Consider the following 22,597-nt stretch of genomic DNA (forward strand, 5'->3'; position numbering starts at 1 on the left):
TGGGTTTGCATAGACTGCCATTGAACTGGAAGTATGTGGGGATGTTGAAAAGAGTCTAGATAATCATGAGGATTATCCCACAGAAGTTGAACTGTCCTGGAGCTTTACTGTACTTGCAGCAACTCGGATTGGGATAGACGTTTTAAGCCATGTTAATAACTGCACATTGCCCAGTTGCTTCTTGGCAGCCTGTCTGGAAAAAAACGAATTGTTTAGAGCTGGGCTGTAGCCTTTTGTTCCTGTGTGGCTTTGGGGTGACGCTGCAAGGGAGCTCCCAGGTCACAGGGTGAGCTGGATGAAGGACTGGGGCCTCATTCCTCACTGAACACTTCTTCTCTGCATGTCTACAGGAAATCTCCCATGTGGTGCTCTTCCAAGACAATCTACCAGCCTCGTGTATCTGTTGAATCTGCATCTCAGTTAACAAAACAGAGACAAGAAGATATTGCTTGATATTATTTATTATTTGTTTATTATATTATATTAGATAGAGACAGTCTCTAGCAAAAGTTGATTTGAGGTGGGCTTCTGAGCCTTTTGGAAGCTTTATACAATATGCAGGATGCTCTTCAATCCCAAGCCAACACTTAGGCTGTTTAGAGTTATAAGGAAAAGGTTTCAGGTCCCAACCACTATATCTTGTTGATTCAGAGGGATGCAGGGAGCTACTGTGGCTAAGCCGGGGTCCTTAAACTTAGGTCCCCAGATGATGTTGGCCTTCAGCTCTGATCCCCTGGGACTGAGCAATAGCAGCCAGCCAGCAGCCCCTCCGCTCTAGGAGCCAGCGTCCAAATGGCACGATCCCTGGAGAGCTGCAGCCTGATATGGCTCTCACAGCCCTTGGGGTTGAAATTCCTGCAGTAGGGGTTAGGTGTCTGACCAATAGATATCAGACTGCATGTTTTCTGAAACTGCAGTTTGTGGTGGATTGGTGACGTTTGCTAGGGGGAGAATGCCCCCCTTGAGTTACGGAGCCTTTTTATCTTAGCATCTGCACAAACATTTTCCGTGTCCTTTTTCCCCCTGGCAGAAAGTCCAGTCATTGTACTATGGAAAGTGAGCAGGATGTATTGGCAATGCAGCCTCGCTTGTAGTGGCTCACTGGAAAACTTTCCTAAGGCTGCGAAAGTCTTTCTGAGGCAGCGGATGTAGTAGACAGTACTGAGCTAGATGGACCTATGGTCTGACTCGGAATATGGGAGCTTCCTAGGTTCCAGAATGAAAGACCCATGCAAACCCATGATCAAGACTGGCTTTAATAGAGGTGGATTTTCAGATATACTGATTTTTTCAGAGATAGGCTTTCCTGCCATCTACTGCTTTGATGCCCTTGCTCAAGGTCCCTGACACTGAGCCCAACTATCATGGAATGAAGTTACTGGCTCTCTAGTCAGCATGTTAATTTAGCTCGCAGTCTCTTAGAACAGGCATCCCCAAACTGCGGCCCTCAAGATGTTGCTGAACTATAACTCCCAGCATCCCTAGACACACTTTTTTGTGGCTGGGTATGCTAGAAGTTGTAGTTCAGCAACATCTGGAGGGCCGCAGTTTGGGGATGCCTGTCTTAGAATGTGTATCAGCATCAGATTTTTTCCTCATGGTATGGGGAGGGCATCCTACACGTGACATATTGCTGTTTCCATCCTCTACATCTCTTGGCCTAGTTTTTAGTTTATCTACAATCATGGTTGAGCTTGTAGAACAGGACTTGGAGTTACTTCTAACCAGGAAATTGCATTTCCTGATGCCCTGTTGTTTTCTCCCGTCGCTTCTCCAGCCCCAGCTAATGGCCCATCATCATTGCTGAAAAAGCTTGCGTGGCTAGTTTGGACTGCGTTACTATGTGAGTAAACGTGTGCAAAGTGTGCTGTCGAGTCAGTGTCTACTCCTAGTGACCAAAGAGCCCTGTGGTTGTCTTTGGTAGAATACAGGGGGGGTTTAACATTGCCATCTCCCGCACAGTATCAGATGATGCCTTTCAGTATCTTCCTATATTGCTGCTGCCTGATATAGGTGTTTCCCGTAGTCTGGGAAACATACCAGCGGGGATTCGAACCAGCAGCATCTGGCTTGCTAGTCAAGTTACTTCCCCACTGTGCCATTAGGTGGCTTTACTATGAGAGTTCAGGGCTGGAAAAATCCCAGTTGCCTTATCACCCAGTTCCCAAACATTCCAGGAATGTGGAATACTCTTTCAGTCCAGAGCTTAACCATTGTGTGTTCAAAGGATCCTTCATGCAAAGGTGTCATCTGGCACTTTGTGTTGGGCACATTGTTTTTCAAACAGCTTTCTGTCCTCTTCATTAAAGAGAGACACTTGGAACCATGTGGGCATTGGCTTAATGGATTTGCTAGTAGAATGAAGGTTGGATAAGGTTTCAGTGGTCACAGCAGGTGGGCCTTTCATTTCCCCAACCAGTTGTCCCCATGTTTGAATTGAATTACTTTTTCATTGCATTTTTACAAATTAGCATATTTGTGACAGATGGACAGGTGCAAACTATTCAGCCTATGGACCCCCACCACCGCCGCCCATTCCGGACAGCTCATCTCTAGGCTGCTGACTGGGACGAGGCAATGGGAATGTGTCTCTCTGGTGCTCGTTGAGCTCCCAGTCTGTTCCCGGGCTTAATTCAAGGTGCTAGTGCTTGCCTTTAAAGCCCCACATGGTGTGGGGCCAGTGTTCCCTCTGTCAGGGATTCCCAGATGTTATTGACAACAACTCCCAGAATTCCCAGCCAAAGGCCACTGCAGCTGGGGATGCTGGGAGTTGTACTCATCAAGGTCTGGGAATCCCTTTTAGAGGGAACAGTGCTTGAGACCTGCACTGCTGTGAGATTGCCTCCCTAACATGAACCTGTATCTGCCAAGAGCATTGTGGGGGCTCCCCTGATGCCTACTTTGAAGACAGGTTTTTGGCAGCAGGCAAAGACCTTTTTGTTTTTCCAAGACTCTTAATTCTTACTGAGATGACTTTCATGCTCTATTTTACCTTTTTTTATTTTACTGATATGGTGTGGGGTTCATTTGTTTACCATTCTTTGTAAGGAAAGAATAAAACTAGAAATAGTTATATTGAAGGCTGGCATATACACTCTTAAAATAAATCTGAATTATGAAACCTTCTGAGATAAAAGTAGAGAATAATAAAGTTCTTAAATGCATTTTAGTTGCATGACAGGTAGGCTTGGGACTTAAAATAGGGCATAATAATGCACTTTGAATATTTCACAATGTGTCTGTTTCCACCCTAGAGGAATTGCTTTTTGTTGTTTTAGAATTGATTAATTAAGTGCCGTCAAGTTGGTGTCAACTCTTAGCGACCACATAGATTTTCTCTGGGATGATCTGCCTTCCACTTGGCCTTTATGGTCTCTCAGTGGTGCCTTCATTGCTGAATGACCAGTAAAGTGAAGCTTTGGGAAGAAACTCTAGTGAAATGAACCACTTAGGTTTATTTATTTCCTTGGGGGAAGGGCCATAGCTCAGTGGTCCAGCACATGTTTTGGACTCTCACAGTCCAATCTCCTGCCCAAAGGATCTGTGATACCATGACAGTGGAAGGTCCCTGCCTACAGCCTTGGGGAAATGCATCCTTTCGGAAGGGACCGTTCTGGGCTAGATGAGCCAATAATCTGATTCTCAGAGTCAGCATTAGGCAGACTAGTACGTTTGTATCTGGTAGCCTTGTTCCCGTCCGTCTCTTTTCCAGGCAGTTGCTGGTCTTGTGGAGATCTGCCAGTTCAGCAGCTTGTCTCTTTCTTCACCATGTAAACAGCTGAGTAGTCAGATTTTCCTTTCTGTTGGGGAAAGCCACTTCACATTTTCAGGAAGGACTCCTTTGTGTGCACAGAGGGTTCCTCTTAGATGTCAGCCCATTAAATGATATTGCATACCCGCTCCTTTCTTCGACATTTCATTGTTGCAAAACATGTCAGGAAATTCCTGAGTTCTAACTTCTAACAGCTTATCTGTTTCCCGAGTGCATGCTATTGAGTTCTGTCTTGCTGACGTTTGCACAGCCCAGCCACTCAGGAGATGGGATGGAGGCTTCGTGCTTCTCCAGTTAGTCATGGTCTGCAAGGAAAAAATAAAACTCTGTGTTCCCACTGCAGTGAAACCCATACCCTGCTCCTAAACCTATTACTCTGGAGTAGGTCTCTGGTTTCAGTGGGACTTACTTCCAAGTAAACATGCTTAAGATGGTATCGTTACACTGCAGTTTGGTGCACACTTTCTTTGGAGTAAGGCCCACTGGATTCAAGAAGACTTCTAAATCAAAGTGTGATTGATGAACTAAATGGTCTTTGAATAATAGCACTTGCATAGACATGAGGGAGCCAACATGTTAGCTAGCCTAATAGAGCTAAACTAAAGAAATTGGTCAGCAACCCAACCCTTCTCCCCCCCCCCCCCCCACACACACACTTGTGCTGATAGTTCTCCAGACTACAGATCTCTGGGGCTAAACTGTCATTAAGGTAACTGAGGCTGGAGAAGCCCAATTAGCTCCTAAGAGAGTTGGCAGTTGTTTAAGGGAGGTTTAACTTCCTGTGGTGTAAGCATTGCTTTCATTCCATGGTCACCTCTGACCAAACAGGCTATGCAGGTTGAAAAGCAGTATATAAATATTTGTTGTTTTTGAAACGATACAAAATCTGCTGAGTAGAGGCAGCTGGTGGGATGTGGATACACCACCAACCCCCTTTTCAAGCCACATTGAACTTCTCTTTTTTCAGCCTGTCTCCAGCCTGAAAGAGGCAAGGGGACAAAGGTGTATCATTTGGGGGAATGTTAATGCCGTGGAAGAGCACACAGGCTCTGATTCCGATTGGAGGTTCCACACTGGATGTGGCTTGCTCTCCTCTCCCTGCTGCACACACAGAAGCAACCCAGAGGGTCTGTTTGTGCAGCCGCGTGACTTCATTTTGAATTAGATGCCCAGGTGCTTTGCTGTTGGGCTTTGCTGGCAACCCCAAGGTCAGCAGATGGCCTGGAGAGATGTGATTGTGCTGAAGAAACCAAGGATTTCTTGGCCCCTCTCGTTTGCTTGCCAGTATGGTGCAGTGTTGTGTTGGGACATGAGATGGGACCCATGTCGTGTTCAGCCACAACATTTGCTGGGTAACTTTGGGGAGGTCTCTCTTCGCCCTCTCCCAGTTTCACAGGGTGGCTTTTGTCCATAGCAAAGAACTGTAAAGTGCTTTTGCACCCTGGGAAGTGCTGTACTCATAACATGACCCATAAACTGGCGGTGGGCGATTGCAGTTGAAATATGGACTGATCACCTGGGCCATCAAACTGTTTAAACCTCTTGACTTTAACCTGAAGGAACGCACACCTCAGGCAGCTGCAAGAGGAGGTGTGCCTTGCACATCGAGGCCTGTACTTGACAGCTGCTTGACCTAGCAGGGCCAGGAGAGCTCGTGTTTCCGCGGCAGTGGCAACAGGCCAGGATGAAGTCATTCTGGGCCTTGGCTTTGCGTAGGCTACAGGCAGGAGCGGGAGTGTGAGGACCAGGTAGTCCTCTGAGTAGTGCCCTTGCGGTATTTCAAGGATCTTGCCATTCTGGCCAGCTCCAGACACATAGTTTTGGGTGAGTGGGTGGGTGTTTGGTTTGCTTGTTTGCTTGTCTTTTTTAACTTACAGCAGCAAAATTGGCTATTGCGAGTTGTGACTAGCTGTGTTTTAAGGAACCTCCTGTGGAAATTTGGTAGCAGGCCAATGTTTGGTGACATTCTTCATGGAAAATGTAGCCTGGCTTCCTTGGGAAAAGGAAGGCAATGTACTCATAAAGCTGGCTTCCTTTTGTGAGCTCTTTCAGGTCTTTGCTAGGCTGAGAAGCTAAGATGTTGCACTGGTTGACTAAATCACTTTCCTGAGATTTTGTAACTTCAGGATAATGTTGTGCATTAGACATCAAAGTAGAATGAGCTGCACAGGATGTAAAATGCGATTGGTGGAAAACATCTGTACAGCTTTACAAGAATTCTCAGATCTGAGAGTGGCTATAGGCAGCTCTTGGAATGCTGAGTTTTACTGGAAAGCGGCAAAAAGCCTTTAAGTGCTTTAGCAGAGTAGCCTGAGAAAGGTTTTCCCAGAGTGTAGGAGCAGAATGGCTGTGTGGGCATGCAGGCACTGTGGTTTCAAACAGAGGCTGTTTGAAAAGCAGAAGAAAAAGAATTGCAGTTGTTTTTACATTCTCCCAGGAGATACTGTGGCTCAGGTTTTGGACCGTTTGGGATTGTATGTTCTAAACTAGATGTTTTGTTTCAGTGGTAATTTGACAATGGCCCAAATACAAAGAACCGTCTGGTTCTGAAAGTCCAAAAGGGCCTTAAGACTAAATTTCTCAAGCAGTAGTCCCTTGTGCCATGTTGTTGTTTTACATTTGTTTTACATTTTATGTCCCGCTCTTCCTCCAAGGAGCCCAGAGCGGTGTACTACATACTTGAGTTTCTCTTTCACAACAGCCCTGTGAAGTAGGTTAGGCTGAGAGAGAAGTGACTGGCCCAGAGTCATCCAGCAAGTCTCTTGGCTGAATGGGGATTTGAACTCGGGTCTTCCCGGTCCAAGTCTAGCACTCTAACCACTACACCATCTCCTTTGGAAATGGAAGGCTGCTGAAGGCCTGTTCTCTTGGCAACAACCTTGAGACTGGACTGAAACTAAAAGCAAGCTTGATCATGGTTTAATAGATGAGTTGTTGCCTGTGTGAGCGTTAGACAGAGATGTCCCTGGGCTAGAAACGCCAGGAGCCAAAGCAGGTCTCTGGTTTGCAGCCAATACCAGGTGGCAGGAGCACGGAAAGGCAGCTCTGAACACAGACGGCCCAGATGGCTTGGCATCACTGGCGTGGTTGTGCTTTTAAGTCTGCCTCTTGAATGGGGAGGAGCCAGAGTGGCTGGAAAAGAGCAGAGCAGCAGCTCATGGGGCTCCATGAAATCTGCCAATTCCCAGGGAAGTTAGGAAGCCTCTGAATAAATAACTCCGGCTGGCAGCCATCTGGTAAGCTTATGGAGAATGCTTTTGAAAGGCTGCTGCTGCTGCCAAGTGTTGCCTCCGAGCAGGTATCGTTCCCCAGCAGCATATTGCAAACGTGCTTTCCTGGTGCCATGAGTTCGAGGGGCCTGTTGGTCTCCTGCTTTTTCACTGCCTCCCTGTCAGCCCATCACATCCTGTTCAAAGCTCTCCCCCTGCCTACAAGCTGAGCTAGATGTCGCATTTGCCATGGGAATCAGCATCACTCAGTCCTCCTATTTAAAGGAACTCGCCCATGTAAGTTGGGGCCCTCATGGGGTGAGTGTCTTTGCCCCCTCTAGCCCTGCCACTACCATGGGTCAAGGGCCGAGAAGCCTTGCCTCTCCACACAGCCACCTGAGCCTCTGCCCCGCCTCTGTTCTCCCTGGACATCACTACTGCCCTGTGTTTGTTTGCAGGGGCTGCTGGTATCCCAGCTTCAGCCTCCTCCTGCTCTTAGGAGTCTGCACACACTCCTATGCACCCCTGTGTATGCGGGATATTTGATGGAAACCAGGTGGCCAAGACTGGCACACGGTTAACCCTCTCAACTGCAAGTGGCAGTTCAGACTGGCTGTCGCGCTATTTCAGCAGCACATCCACACAGGGGAAGTCACTGGATATGTCACGGCTCCCAAGGCATAGCACAGCCTGAGTGCTTTTCAGCGTGTGTGGGTGTGCTGTCGTCCCACCATGAGTCACATTGCCTGGAGTGCATTCATGTACACTGAGGCTGGAACTCTAGCAATGCAAAGAATTGCTACTTAATCTTGCTGAGTTCTGTGGCTAAATAGCCAGTAAAAGACTAAGCCACCTTAGTGATCTGTGGGTTTCTTAGGCCACGTGTCACTCGTGCTGGGCTGGAAACAACATATTCAGTCATGACCATTGAGAACAACCGAATGCAGTACACAACTCTGTGAAGAGGACCAGCTTGTTTCAGATTCAAGAGCATGTTTGTGTTGTGCTGCTTTGAGCTATGTGTATAAATCATTTCAATCTCTCTCCCCCGCCCCCTCTCTCTCAACAGAGCTGAGAAAACTGAAGTCCTCAGTGAAGATCTGCTGCAGGTATTGTAGTTAATTCATGGCTGTTTCTTAATTCCTACACTAAGTTAGCCTTTGGGGTGTTTAGCAGTTGACTGCCATATGGAGGATGAGAAAGGCACAATAAAGTCTCATGCAAGAGAGAAGAGCATCCGCCAGTCTTTACAGTAGCCAGAAGAGAGTTTGAGAGCAAAATAAAAAATGAGAAGTGAAGGTTGACAAAGCTGCTGGAGTTGCTGCAGTGTGTGCAAAAATTAGTGTGGTTTCTGCTGGAAAAAGGAGTGTGTGTGTGTGTGTGTGTGTGTGTGTGTGTGTGTTTGTTCGTGTTCATTCCTTTTTCAAGCAGAAACCACACTCTTTTTTTTTTATATACATTTACATTTCTGCTGCATTTCAACAAGGAATTTCTCCAAGTGGTTTATGTAGTGAAAAGAATAAAAGTGCTTCCAAAAAGGCTCGTAATCTAAAATGAACTTTGTACAAGAAAAAGCCTATTTCTGTGATCTGTACAAATTGTACAGATTGATGAAATGAGTATCTATTATTAGCTTGTATTACAGAATTTATCCAGCTAAGCAGGGCAGGAGCAAGTAACTGCTTGCAGCCCTCCTGACTGCTGGCCCAGTCTGGTCAGCTCTGGCACCTGAGACTTCTTTAGGCATAGCCCAGATATTCTGACGCTTTCCCTAGTCATAAAAGACAATACTAGCAACCAGTCAAAGTTGAGATGGTCAAGAAATGCTGTTCCAAGTCACCAACTCTGCTGGTTATTTTATCAGTGGGATCACAGAAGCGTGGACAGCACATGGATGGCCCTGCTTAGAGTCTTCTAGTGGCTGCTCTTAAATGTTGGAAGGAGCTTCTGCCTCTCAGTGATCTCTCCATAAATTCAGCCAAAGGTCCAGCTCCAGCACTGACTGATGCGGGGGGTGGGGGGCGGCTCATTTCCCACTTTCTGAAATAGATTGAATTTATAGCCCAAACTGTCTTTCTGGCTCATGAGGGAGAGGGGGAGAGATGCATTTCTTTGCTGCAGGGGCAGGTAAAGATGATACCACCATGCTATGAAGTCTCTAGCAATGTTTCCTCAGGAGCCTTCTAGAGATTTTTCTGATTTGCTTAAATGGCAGCTAGACTGCTCCTGCAAAGGGTGCCATCGCATATGAAAACTGTGCTGTAGGATGTTCTTGCAAGCACCCTTCCTGGAATGAAACTGAAAGACAGTAAGAACATAAGAACATAAAAACAGCCCTGCTGGATCAGGCCCAAGAATGCCCATCTAGTCCAGCATCCTGTTTTGCACAGTGGCCCACCAGTTGCTGCTGGAAGCCACAGGCAGGAGTTGAGGCCATGCCCTCTCTCCTGCCATTACTCCGAGACATCCTGCCTTTGAGGCTGGAGGTGGCCCACAGCCCTCCGACTAGTAGCCCTTGCTAGACCTCTCCTCCATGAAGTTATCCATACCCTTCTTAAAGCCATCCAGGTTGTTGGCTGTCACCACATCTTGTGTCAGAGAATTTTGTCTGCTGCTTGGGAAAGCAGTTAAATGCCATTTTTTATTGTATCTGTAAATTCCCCTAACGTTGCACACGTGTGGCTTTTCATTTAGAAACAAGGAAGGGAAACTGTTTTTCACAAGGGCCCCTTGAGAGAGAGTCCACGTTGTGAGGCACTGCCTGAGGCCAGGTTGCCTTACAGTTTTTAAAGCTAGCTCCATTTCACTTCCCAGGCTTGAGACTCGGCTGTTTACCTTATAAATATGGAGGTAGAAAGCTACTTTCCTTGATTTTTTAAAAAAAATATTCCAGGCAGCTTTCCCTTCTGTGACTAAACAGGGTTAGGGTCTTTCTGAATCAGAGGGGGTGAGGGGAAAGCAGATTTGGCAGCACTCCTGTGTAAATATCTGCAGCGAAGGTTTAAAGGAGGGGGAAATCTGCCTTACGACTCTCATCGGTTGCCTTGGAGACCATATGAAATATTTTGTTGGGGGGAAAGCAGCCAGAGATTCTTCTAGCTGTTTGTTGGCAAGCTCTCCTTGCAGGCATGGGTTTCCCAGGCACAAGTGCTTGACCTGCTACGCCCAAACGGAATGACTGACTCGCTCACTTGCTTGCTTTGCAAGAGAGAAGCTTGCCTGGATGGAATCCTCCCAGATGTTTTGCTGCCTAGGTTTTTTCTGTCCGGCTTCTTTATGTGAAGATATTTGTTTCGCCATACAGCCATGTTTTTCCTGTCCTCTGGAATGCCCTCCTTAAAACAAGTCTCCTTCCAGAGGCAGAGGACAACTCCTGTGACCAAAGGAAGCACTCTGTAGGTTGCCCTGAATGCCAGTCAGTGTCCTACAGTTCAGCAAGCTGTGCAGTTGAGCTGGGAAGAAGAGGCCTCTGGGCACAGGCTTCAGCCTCCATCGCTGCACTCGCTGTTCTGCTGGTCCAGAAGAGACTGCTTTTCGAAGGGTTTGCCAGACTAGCTCCTTGGCACTTGAGTTGACCAATTTGTTGTGGCATTCAGAACTGGCGTACTTCTTAAGACCTTTCTGTCCATGGACAAGCGAAGCAATGCATGATAACATTATAAAATAACACACTCAGACAATGGGATGCAAATTCTTAAAAAATGTTTTAACAGCATGCTTAAAACTCATTAATTATATGGCCTGGCAGGCCTCCCGGGGGGAGGATCTTCCACAGCAGCAGTGATACTACAAAGAAGCTTCCCAGCCTTGGCTCTCGAAAAGAAGCCCCGCCAGATCAAGGTCTCCCTGGGAGCTGCAAAGGATCACGGAGGAGGGTCAGATGTTGTTGGATTTTTAGTGCATCCTTCTTTGCTCTAAGATCATGACCTCCACACAATTGAAAATGTGGAAACATGCATTTCCACACAATAAAAAAGAAAAAGTGTTTTTTTAAGTAAATCCTCATTGAGTAATGAGGCCAGAGAATGGGTGCTCCTGCCTCACTACAGGAAGTTGGAAGGGGTCAAAACGTGGTCTAGCCCATCTCCAATTCTGTTTCTTTCTGCCTTATTCTAAGCTGCCTTCAGTGGACTTTTAGAAAACCTTTGCTTCCAAATGTCAGGTGGTGGAAAGAGCAATATGAACCAGGCAGAAGGCCAGAGGAGTCTTGTGTGGTGACTTAAAGTGTACTCAGTTGTATGGATTTGTTCAGTTGAAAAATGCCTTTTGGCCAAGAGAGAACAAGAGCCTGGGCTTAGAAGTCCTAAGATCATGTTCTCACTTTCTGAAGGAAAGCTCTCTGTGTTCTACTCTGCTCACCAGCTGCATGTGCTGATCAAGTTACTGTAGAAGAAGTGAAGTGGAGATCCTGTCCATGACCTACCGTAACGGCACGGTCGCACTTCACAGAATGTGTGGCTGCAGGGGGCATTTCCCCTTAAGTGAAGCCAGGATGTTGAGTGCGTCCGCTACTCCCCTATGGCCATTAGAGCAGAGAGACCCTTGTGCTGCGTGGGTCCCACCTTTTCCCATCTCCTTTCTTATGGACAGTGATATCCCTGGGGGTGAAGGACACACAAGGATCCTCTTACTGACAAGCATGAAAGTGTCCCAGAAGCCTCACCATTGCCCAGAAAACTCAATCTGTTGTTTGTTTTTGCAACAAAATCTTAAAATCTGTATGAAAATAAAACTAAACTGCCCCCTCCACCTCTGGCTTACTGGACGAGAGGGAGGGCGGTATGCCGGGAGGCAAACGTTACCAGGGGTTTACGCCACTATTGCAAAGAAGTTGCTTGTTCTGAGAGCTGATTGAGAAAATGTCTGTGTTAATGCCTCCCAGTTTTAATCTAGATAATAGGTATCAAAAGTCTGGGAATGTTTTTGAGAAATCTATTTTGTGCAGCAGATGTGGATATGACTTTTGATTGCTTGCATGAACAGACGTGGTCTGTTGTGTTGCGTGTTTGAGCACTTCCACTCTCCATTTTCCAGTTCTGTCCCCCATAGTTCTATAGGGTCTTTATTCAAAGTCTGAAAATGATATAATGAACACTTGCCACAGTGTTCCCCTGAAATGTTTTCAGTGTAACTGCCCTCTTAAGTGGCGTGGTCTCTTATAGCAACTGCTGAAATGAAGGCCCAGCCTTCTAGAAGTGAGTCTGGATGAGTATTGCAGGCCCATTAGCCAAATGTGGTTGGGCTCCATATCATGCTGGAAGACTTAACATTTGTTTTGAGACTGTATGTTAAAAGGCTCAAGAGGATTCCCATCTATTGACATGCCTTCTGAGGCTGAAACTTGTTATGCTTTTTCGGCTGGTTTTGTTCAAACAGAAACTATTCCAGAAGGCCTCCTTTTAACCTTCATGACTCATCAAAACACAGATAAACCGCATTCCTTCACAGTTGAGCATGGAGGTTCCCAGCAGAACTTGGCAGGCCTCTTTCATTCTCAGATGTTTGAGCTCTGATTCTTGCGGGGAAAGAATCTCAGCTTCTTATCAGATATGCATTGCATGCAACCCCCCAACTAGGATGGCATTTCCTCCCTTAAGGTTGGACCTGTGGGTAGCCATTCCCTTTGAATGAGGAGACTCACTGCTCAAGCTGCCCCATTTGCATAAGATACACACAGGAAGGCGTGTGCACTTAAGCGCTTGTCTCTTCCTGTCTCTAACTGTATCTTATGCCACCTTTCAGTCACATAATTACCTTCCAGTGGCCAACAACCAAAGCAAATACTCAAGGGGGAAATGTCAAAATTAAAGCATGTCTATGATTTTTAAAAAGCAGCCAGAGACCCCTAAAATGACCTCCAAGATGACCTCATTTTAGGATCTCCAACCACACAAACATTAACAGCTCACCTAAAAACAACAGTTTTCACACTGCTTCCAAAGGCTGGAAGGGGGCAGGCCGGCTGCACCTCCCAGTAGAGAGAGTCCGCAGCCACCGCCAAGGCCCTGTCCCTCGGGTGGGCGGAGGCATGGAGCAACACCTTGCCAATCTCTGTCTGCTTGTCCTTCTGAAGTGGCCAGCAGTAGCCAGCGTTGCCACCAAAACAAAAAGTGGGAAGGCCTGACTAGTCTAGGGGCTCCCAGCCATTGTGACTGGGAATGATGGAACTTGCCGTCTAATAACATCTGGGGACCCAGATGGGCTGGGAGCCCCTGGACTATGCAGTGCTTTGCCGCCAGGATTCTGCCTGGTGAGGACCAGGAGCAGGCTTGATAGAAGAAATGTGGAGATTGATTGACTGAAACTTCTCATATACCACCTCCTCCAAAGACTCTTTTCTCCCCTGCCCCGTTTTGTTCTCCGGCTAGATCGAGCGACGTCTTGACAACGTGAGGTCCGTGTGCCATAATTCCAGCAAGCGGCTTGTGGCGTGTTTGCACGGCCAGTATGGAACAGATGCTGATAAGAGACATGTGAGTACTGGCCCCTAGTTCCAAGCCCTTCCCTGTGTGGTGCCGTTCCCAGCCGTAGGCGCTGCTGGGCTGTTCTTCCTCTTCCGAGAGTCAGCCCCAGGCACCCAGTGACAAGGTCTGTTGAAACCGCTACTCAGCAGCTGTGACCAAGAGCCACTTGGGCCGCCTTATCAGGCCACACCTCCCTCAGCAGCTTTCCATGGTGGCCAAGTCTCCTGAAGTTCGTATGGTGCTGTGCTTCTTTGTAGGTTTTGTTTGTGTCATTATTTGGATTTTATCTTAACTTGCATATCTTACTTTCAACAAATATTTACAACTAATCCTCAGATTGAAATTGGTCTAGATAATTTGTATCATCCAAAGGAGCTGAGAGGCCACCACCTGCTTAATCACCGTGCCCAACTATGGAGGATTGGAAATGGGTCTGTAATTAGCTAACTCTGAGGGATCCAACGCAGGTTTCTTCAAATAAGGTCTAAAAGCCTCCTCAAGACAAGGAGGCATCCTGCCCTCCCTCAGAGAAGTATTTATAATATTTATCAGACCCCCTCTGTTAATACCATTACCAGATGGTATAAGGGACAAAGAACAGTACAAAGCAGTTTGTCCACATCCTCAGGAGTCACAAACTGAAAGTGATCCCATCTAATCCCATAAGAGGAGTTGCCGGACACCTCCACGGTAGACTCTGCACTCACTGTGGAATCCAGCTGGGCCCGAATACAAGATATTTTATCCGCAAATAAAATTTTGAACTTGAAAAGATAACAGTTCAGTACCCAAAATGAAACGGGTTCTGATATAAGATTATATTTAGTAAAACACTAAAAAGGCCTGCCATGTTTGTTATATGCTTCATAAATATCTCGAGCTGCACCTCCCCTCTCGAGCATCTTGGCTCATCCCCTAGAACCCCTCATGTCAATCCCTGCCTCTGACCTCTCGGCCTGGCCACCTCTTCCCACCCCTTTCCCTGCTGTGTGGGGTGACTGCTGGTGCCCCGGCCCAGTGGCCATGTTTCCTTAGGCCTCTGGTGGCGATTGGCACCAGGGGGTTAAACTGCACTAAGCAATCTAAGTAGCATTGGTTTTCATCCACAGAAAAAGCTCCCCCTCACCGCTTTTGCCCAGAACATGCAAGAAGGTGGCTGTCAGCTCAGCGATGAAACTTTTCTGGGGTAAGAGTTCCGTCTTTATTTCTTCTCATGTTTGCGTGTTCTTGGGCTGATCATGGTTAGCTGCCATTCGGCATTCTAGTAATGGCCCTGCAGAGCACAGGCAGTGCTCCTTCCAGTCCTGGGCTTCTGGCTAAAAGTAGCCAGGCTGTTTTTCTAAAGGCCATCTTTGGCTGTGCGCCAGACTGAAGTTAAGCCTCAGTGTTGGTTTATAACAGGCCCTAACCACCCCCAGCACAGTACCTCTAGTGACTGTTGCTGGTGTCTCCCTTATATTTCTTTTTAGATTGTGAGCCCTTAGGGGACAGGTGATGACCTGCCCACCTTTGGGTAGCTAGGCCAGTTACACCTGATAGCCTACTATCAGTTACAGATAATAACTGATTCAGAGAAGATCAGAGATGGAAAGAGTATACTGAAAATCTGTACAGCAGGGACATCAACATCGAAGACACTCTAGAAGATATTGCCTACTTGCAAGAACCTCTAGTACGGGAAGATGGAGTTAGATTAGCACTCTGGTCATTACCAAGTCGGAAAGCTACAGGAATTGATGGAATAGCTACAGAAATATGGCAAGCAACAGAAGAAGAATCAGTCAAGGCTCTAACTAAACTATGCCAGCAAATTTGGAGAACAACACAGTGGCCAACAGATTAGAAGAGGTCAGTCTACATACACATACCAAAGAAAGGAGACTTAACAGATCGTGCAAACCATTGCACAATATCCTTACTTTCACATGCTAGTAAAATAATGCTCAGGATCATCCAATGCAGATTAGAGCCCTACATGGAAAGGGAAATGCCAGATGTTCAAGCTGGTTTAATAAAAAGCCGAGGAACAAGAGATACCATTGCTGATGCACTCTGGATAATTGAGAAAGCCAAAGAATACCACAAAAAAGTCAATATGTGCCTTATTGACTACAGAAAAGCCTTTGATTACATTGACCATGTCAAGTTGTGGAATATCCTTAGGAAAATGGGCATTCCAGAACACCTCATTGTTCTCATGAGAAACCTATACACAGGACAGGAAGTCGCAGTCCAGATGGAACATGGTAAAACAGATTGGTTCCTGATCAGCGAAGGAGTAAGACAAGGCTGTATACTTTCTCCTTCTCTATTCAATTTATATGCTGAACATATACTGAGAGAAGCTGGATTGGAAGAAGATGAGTCTGCTTTTAAAGCTGAAGGAAGAAACATCAATAACCTGCACTGTGCTTATGACACCACTCTGATAGCTGAAAACATGGATGATCTGCAAGCTCTAGTAATGAAAGTCAAGGAGCACAGTGAAAAAATGGGACGGCAACTAAATGTAAAGAAGACTAAACTAATAACAGGTACAGCAACCAGCCTCAGAACTGATAATGAAGACACTGAAGTGGTGGATAGCTCCTGCCTTTTAGGATCGACCATCAACAGTAAAGGATCCAGCAGTCAAGAAATACACCACAGACTAGCACTTGGTGGGGTTACAATGGAGGCCTTGGAAAGGTTATTTAGATGCCGTGACGTGTCTACACCTACAAAGATTAGAATTGTTTGGACAATGGTTTTCCCTGTGACACTCTGAATGCGAAAGCTGGACTTTGAAGAAGCAAGATAGAAAAAGTATTGACGCTTTTGAACTTAGGTGCTGGAGAAGACTTTTGAGGAGACCGTGGACAGTCAGGGAAACAAACAAATGGATACTAGAACAAAACAATCTAGAATTTTCACTCGAGGCACAAATGACCAGGCTCAAACTCTCCTACTTCGGACACATTATGTGAAGACCCAGCTCCCTTGAGAAGTCCATCATGCTGGGGAAAGTGGAAGGCAAGAGAAGAAGAGGACGGCCAGCAGCAAGGTGGATGGACTCGATGACGACAGCAGTGAATGCACCACTGAGAGACCGTAAAGGCCAAGTTGAAGACAGATCATCCTGGAGAGAATCTATCTTTGTGATAGTTAAGAGTCGACACGGACTTGATGGCATTTAATCAGTCAATCAATCACCCACCCTTTCCCTGCCCTTGTCCACTCATTAGAGGAAAAGGTGGCGGGGGTGGGTGGGCAGTAGTTGACTTAGAACAAGCAGCTATATAGAGCAAGAGATCAGACAGCCCAGAGACTGAGTGTAAGAGAAGAGAAGGAGAGAAGTGGGGTCAAAGAGAGAGGCAAAAGGGAGGGGCTGCAGCAGAAACTACTTTTAGTGGCAGTCTTCTATGTAGTGCTGGGGAGGTGCTCTTGTTTCAGAAATCCACTTGGGAGGACAAGATGAATGGTGCAGTTATTTTGCTTCTGGATCCTAATACCCCTGCTAACATGGCAAAGAGGCACCTTTTAACGTCATGATTCTCTTTATTGAGCAGGGGGAGAGTAACTGGCCCTATCCACCACCAGCACAGTACCTCCAATGACTGTTGCTGGTGTCTATCTTGTGTTTCTTTTGGAAGGGCGGTATAGGAATTGAATTGATGATGATGATGATGGTGCTTAATTTAACACAACCCCCCTTTGGGGGAATGTGCTCCTGTATGTAAACTTGATTAAGCTTTGCTTTTTTTGAAGAACCCCTATAAAAGTACCAAATGTTGTTTGCATGGCGTGAATGTAGCTGAGCTGCTGAGATACCTAAAGGGACATTGCTTTGGTGCTTCGTTTGGGATATCTGGAGGGTCACTGGAGAACAAAATGGCATGCCTTCCTCTTCTGGGGATCCCAGGCAGACAGGGAGTTGATTAGGCAAAGATGGTCTGACCGGAGGGTTGTTCTAGGTGTACAGAGGAGCTGTGGTTTTCCTTCCCAGGTTTCCTCCCAGTGTTCAGATGCTTAAACGCAAGCTCAAGCAAATGTGTCTCCTCTTTGTTTTTAAGGAAAATGCTGGAGACTTGTGGTGATGCAGAGAATAAGCTGGCCATGGAACTTTCTCACCATGAGGTGCAGGTTGAAAAGGAGATCTTAGAACCACTAAACCAGTTGACAGAGGTACGTTGTGTCAGCCTGCCCCAACTGGCCATGGTATCAGCTTGCCCATTTCCTCAAAAGACTAAACAGCAAATAATGCATGCCACAAAAAGAGAGCTAACTGTGTTAAATATAACTGTCTGCATGACAGATTTTCAAATGTCTTGTTCCTGTCTGTGCTTTTAGACGGAAATCCCCAATATTCAGAAACAGAGGAAGCAGCTTGCAAAGCTGGTGTTGGACTGGGATTCTGCCAGAACTAGGTAAGACACAAACTGCAAAGTTCTTCCTTTTGTGCAGGAAACGCCAATCTTCAGCAGTGTCTCGTTACTGTTTTGCTGCACTGGGAAGCATCTTTCCTAGGAGCACTTCCCAACCTGATGGCTCTTTAAGTGGCCTGCCAGCCCAATCCAGCCTTTTCCTCTGCCCTGGCCGCCTTCTGCCTGTGTCTGCAAACATGTGCTGTCATGAGGAGGTGCAGTTCCTGGCAGGAGTGGCTTGTCCTAACGAGCTGGGGGCACCAAAGGAGGCGCAGCTGCCTCTGCTTCCTGGCAACGGCTGGGGTGGCTCCTCTTGTGCCCTGCCTGCAGTCTAGCCATTCAACAAAGTGCTGCAGCTCTACCTGCTGAATGGCCAGCCTGTGGAAAACATGGCCCCTTGGGTGGGAGAGAGAGGAGCAACCCGAGCTGTCTCCTTGGGCACTGCCCACTCCCCGCCCCGGCTTGTTAAGAACAAGCCCCTGCTGGTTGCTGGGATGCTTCCTGTAGAGTAGGGAATGTTCCGCCCTTTGCTTTTGAATTCTGTTTTGGCATTCTTTGAATAGTCAAGAGGGCTGAGACCATTTCATGGTGGACAAGTCTGTTACTGGCTAATAGTCCCTTGGCAGCTATAGGCTACCTCCAGGCTCAGAGGCAGGATGCCTCTGAATACCATTTGCAGGGGAGCACCAGCAGAACAGAGGGCGCACCTTCACTTCTCACTTGTGGTCTTCCCAGAGGCATCCGATGGGCCACTATGGGGAGACAGGATGCTGGTCTAGATAGGCCTTGGGCCTGATCCAGCAAGACTGTTCTTATGAGGGGCCTTTCCTTGCAACAGTCCTTGCCTAGCCCAAGTGGAGTAGTGAGCAGAGTGTTGAGCGTTCTGAATGGCGTTCCTCTCTGACACTCTTCTTGGTCCAGCAAAAATAATATGGAGCTCTCTTGTACAGATGGAACCAGGCCCACAAAACCTCAGCCACCAACTTCCAAGGACTGCCTTCAAAAATAGATTCCCTGAAGGAGGAGATGGACGAAGCAGGCAATAAAGTTGAGCAGTGCAAGGTGTGTTGTGTAGGGAGCTCTTGATGGAATGGTGTCTGTGGGTGTCTTGGATGCCTTCAGCAGACGTGGATTTCACTAACTTGCGGCTTGTCTCTCCTCACTCCTCCCTCGCCGTCTGAAAGGATCAACTTGCCGCAGACATGTATAATTTCATTTCCAAAGAAGGTGACTATGCCAGATACTTTGTCTCGGTAGGTATCCCCACCCTGTTGTAGTGCTTCCTCTTCCCCAAACATCCATTTCACATGCTTAAACCTTGTGCCTGTGTGACATCGTGTTCCTCTGATGCTAACGTTTGTCTTAAAATGTGGGTTCTGTTCCCAGTTATTAGAAGCCCAAGCAGATTACCATAGAAAAGCATTATCAGTCTTAGAAAAGGTGCTCCCCGAAATCCAGGCCCATCAAGGTAAAGTAAACCTGTGCTCTGCCTCCTGCTTTGCCTGTGCCACCTCTGCACTCTCCTCCTCCTCCTCCAACTTGATCCCCCCCCCCTTCCTTTGGCATGCCATCCCTCTTGAAAAAGAACACGGGGCTTTTCTTAATGGCACATCTTCCAAAATGGCCCCCATCCCTTCTGCAGTTGCGTTTCTGACGTTCTTCTCAAACTCTGTTTACTAACACGTGACTTAAGGATTGGTCTGAAGCCTCTTGGGTTAATGCCAGGCTAGGCCATGGGACTGGCCAGGCGGGCCAGCTCCGCCCTGGACCTTCTGCCCGCTGCCATTGCCTGCCCTCTGTACTCATTGCTTTCTTGGCTGCATCATGTTGAGGACTGCCGGAGGCTGCCTTCTGCTGAGTCCATCAAGCTCAGTACTCTCTACACAGACTGGCAGGGTTTCAGGTGGGTCTTTTCCAGCCCTCCTGGGAGATGCCGAACCCAGGGCCTTCTGCACAACAAGCAGATGCTCTACCACTGAGCTGTGGTCCTTCCCAACCTGAGCTCTTCTGAATTTCTGTGGCCCTCCTTAGGGTGCTGCATACCCTTGCATGTCACATGCAAGGAGCCAATTGGCAACATTTCCTGGGAGTGATGTGCCCCAGGGCCAGCAGGCCAAGATCTTGTGGCAAGAGCACTAGGACAGGGAAGAAGCAAAGGCTTTGCAGGCCAGTTGAAGAGTCTCCAAAGTGCCAAAGGCTTGGTAACAAACCACAGGTTCATCTTGCCCTTGTTTCCAGCAGCAGCCAGCCAGATGCCTCTGGAAGTTTACGAGCAGGGCATTACGATGATGGACACCCTCTATTTTTGGTCCCAGGATCTGATATGCAGAGGGATACGGCCTTAGTACATGGGGGTTCTACCAAACTGTAATCACGTTAAAATTGATTACATTGGAAATGTGTAATCACATTTTGAGCAGTTAAGTGTTGAAATTTCGAGCAGTTACGTGCTCAAAACAAGTGCTGAAACCTAAGTTAAGTGTTCAAAACACAAGGAGAATCCACGATTTAAGAGAACGTCTTCTGCACCATGAGCCCCATCGCCTGTTAAGATCATCTGGAGAGGTTCACCTGCGGCTGCCGCCAACTCATCTGGTGGCTACTCGGGAACAGGCCTTCTCCGTTGCTGCCCATGGACTTTGGAATGTGCTCCCTGTTGAAATAAAAGCCTCCCCATCTCTGGCAACTTTTAAAAAGGCACTGAAGACACATTTATTCACCCAGGCTTTTAATTAGGTTTATGGTTTTTAATGTTGGTTTTAAATGATTTTAATGTTAATGATTTTAATAGTTTAGTTGACTTTGTTTTGTTTTGTTTTTATTTTGATGTAAACTGCCCTGATTTTTGGAAGGGCAGCATATAAATCAAATCAATCAATCAATCAATAAAACAGATTAAAATTAGCACTCTTAAAATCCATAGAATATTCTGCCATGACTAATAGCTAATGATAGACCCTATTCTCCTCCACAGATTTATCTAGTTCTTTTTTAAAAGCTGGCAACACATCTTGGGGCATTGTTTGCAGATTACTGGCATGGGATTCTGACTGGTTTTAGGGGCAAAGAAAAACTGTCCCAGGCCAGGTGGGGAGAAGCCATCTGACCCTCCAAAGAAAAGACTCACTCATGAGCCAGAGTCCCAGCTGTGTGACAGTGGCAAGGAGGGAGTCCGTGGGGCACTGCCTGCCCTGGCCTGCCCTTCTAGTTCTCCTGGCACCTGTGCTGCTCGTCCTTGTCTCAATACACACATCCGCACAGGTGGTCCCACACAGCTGCGTGGGATCCAGAACTGCAGTGCCCGGAGCTCCTAGAATCGAGAGAACCAGGTGGAGGTGTAGCAGCAGAGGGAGGGAGCAGAAGCTCACTGAGCCAGATGTTGGCCCATGGGCATTTGGTGATTGCAGACTACCCTCAATCCCGTCCATAGTCATGGTAGTGACATTTCCTCTGTCCCTCTAAAGAGAAATGGTTGCAGTGTTATTGGGTCCTTGCTGCTTTGGCCAGCATTTGCCACCCCGTTGAATGCTGCATGTTGTATGCAAGGAGGCTGGGGAAGGTCTGGACTCTGTTCTTGACCCCACGGAGGAAAGGGACTTGCAGAGGGCCCAGCTGGGCACAGCGCGATGGGCAGCAAGGCAGCGTGGCCAGAGCACCCGGTGGGCCCTGAGTGCTTCAGACTCCTCATCTCTTGCACTTCTTGCATCACTAACCGTCTGCTAATGCTCTTACATCTGTCTTTCAACTAAAACAGCAAATAATACTAACTGAAAAGTAATTTGCTGGTCAAATTGGAGGGGGAGAGAGAAATGTTGGCTTGTGCAAAACTGTTTGCAAAGTCCACTTTTTAATTCTCCCTGGACGGTATTGTTGGCAAAAGGCCAAATGGGGTTGCTAGCATGAAGGAAGCTTCTTAAACATGCCTATGCACTGGGGATGTTGTTTGGCAGCTCTCTACATATTTAATCTGTCAAAACACATTTGCCCTAGAGGGCGAACTGCCCCCCGAGAATTGTGTGCCAGTTCTACCCCAGGTAAACCTGGTGATGTTCTGTTCTGCTTTCCTCCTGGGACCATCACGGGGGGAGTGGGGCTGACCAAATCTCCCTGGCAATTGGTGCAGGTGGCTGTGGAGTTCAGAAGCAAAGGTGCGTGGGTCAGCCTGTTTGGGGGCTTAAGTGGCAAATTGGTCTGCTTTGGCTCGACTCTCCAGGAAGGCACCAAGAGTTGTGGACACCAAACAAAAAACAGAGGGAAATACAGGCAAAATAGAAAACTCACGAAGGGAAAGCGGGGTGGGGGTGGGGAGTGAGACAACAGCATTCTGTGACAAAAATGGACCTGGGCTCCATGACCCCAGCCAAGCTCCTGTGGTCCTCTTACCACAGCAGTCTCCCTTTTTGTAGTTCCAGTTACCGGCCCCAGACAACATGGTTTCCGGCTGGCTGCATTGTGGGAGAGAGAAAGGAGTTTGCTCACAAAGAGCTGCAGGTGACCTACTTGGCTGGTAGGCAGTGACAAGCACCCACAGGCAGGAGGGTGGTCGCTTGATTCTGCTGCAGCAGGTGCAGCTCACAGCACCAGAGAGCGATGGCTTCCTGCCACTCCACCAGGGGGTCATGTGAATTTGACCCTCGGAAAGTGCCTGGCTTACATGCTGGAGTTGAGGATCGGCTCTCTGGCGAGGCTGGTCTCTTGACTTAGAATGCTGGTGAGTGGAACTGCCTCCGCCAACTGGGCCAAAGAGCC

General features: G+C 47.4%; 1 protein-coding gene across 4 annotated transcripts in view; it reads left to right on the forward strand.

The window, feature by feature from the left end:
• Positions 1-22,597, forward strand: part of ARHGAP17 (Rho GTPase activating protein 17) — a 54,416-nt gene that overhangs the window by 15,176 nt on the left and 16,643 nt on the right. For 3 of the 4 annotated variants that reach the window (XM_053275677.1, XM_053275675.1, XM_053275674.1), the window contains exons 2-9: positions 8,051-8,090; positions 13,350-13,454; positions 14,555-14,631; positions 17,498-17,609; positions 17,775-17,851; positions 18,799-18,910; positions 19,033-19,101; positions 19,235-19,316. In XM_053275677.1, coding sequence (XP_053131652.1) covers positions 8,051-8,090; positions 13,350-13,454; positions 14,555-14,631; positions 17,498-17,609; positions 17,775-17,851; positions 18,799-18,910; positions 19,033-19,101; positions 19,235-19,316 — 674 coding nt within the window. Of the gene's footprint in view, positions 1-5,611; positions 7,279-8,050; positions 8,091-13,349; positions 13,455-14,554; positions 14,632-17,497; positions 17,610-17,774; positions 17,852-18,798; positions 18,911-19,032; positions 19,102-19,234; positions 19,317-22,597 lie in introns of those variants that run through there. The other variant, XM_053275676.1, reaches the window with a different exon arrangement.

The sequence above is a fragment of the Hemicordylus capensis genome, chromosome 13 (assembly GCF_027244095.1).
Source record: "Hemicordylus capensis ecotype Gifberg chromosome 13, rHemCap1.1.pri, whole genome shotgun sequence".
Classification (NCBI taxonomy): Eukaryota; Metazoa; Chordata; class Lepidosauria; order Squamata; family Cordylidae; genus Hemicordylus; species Hemicordylus capensis.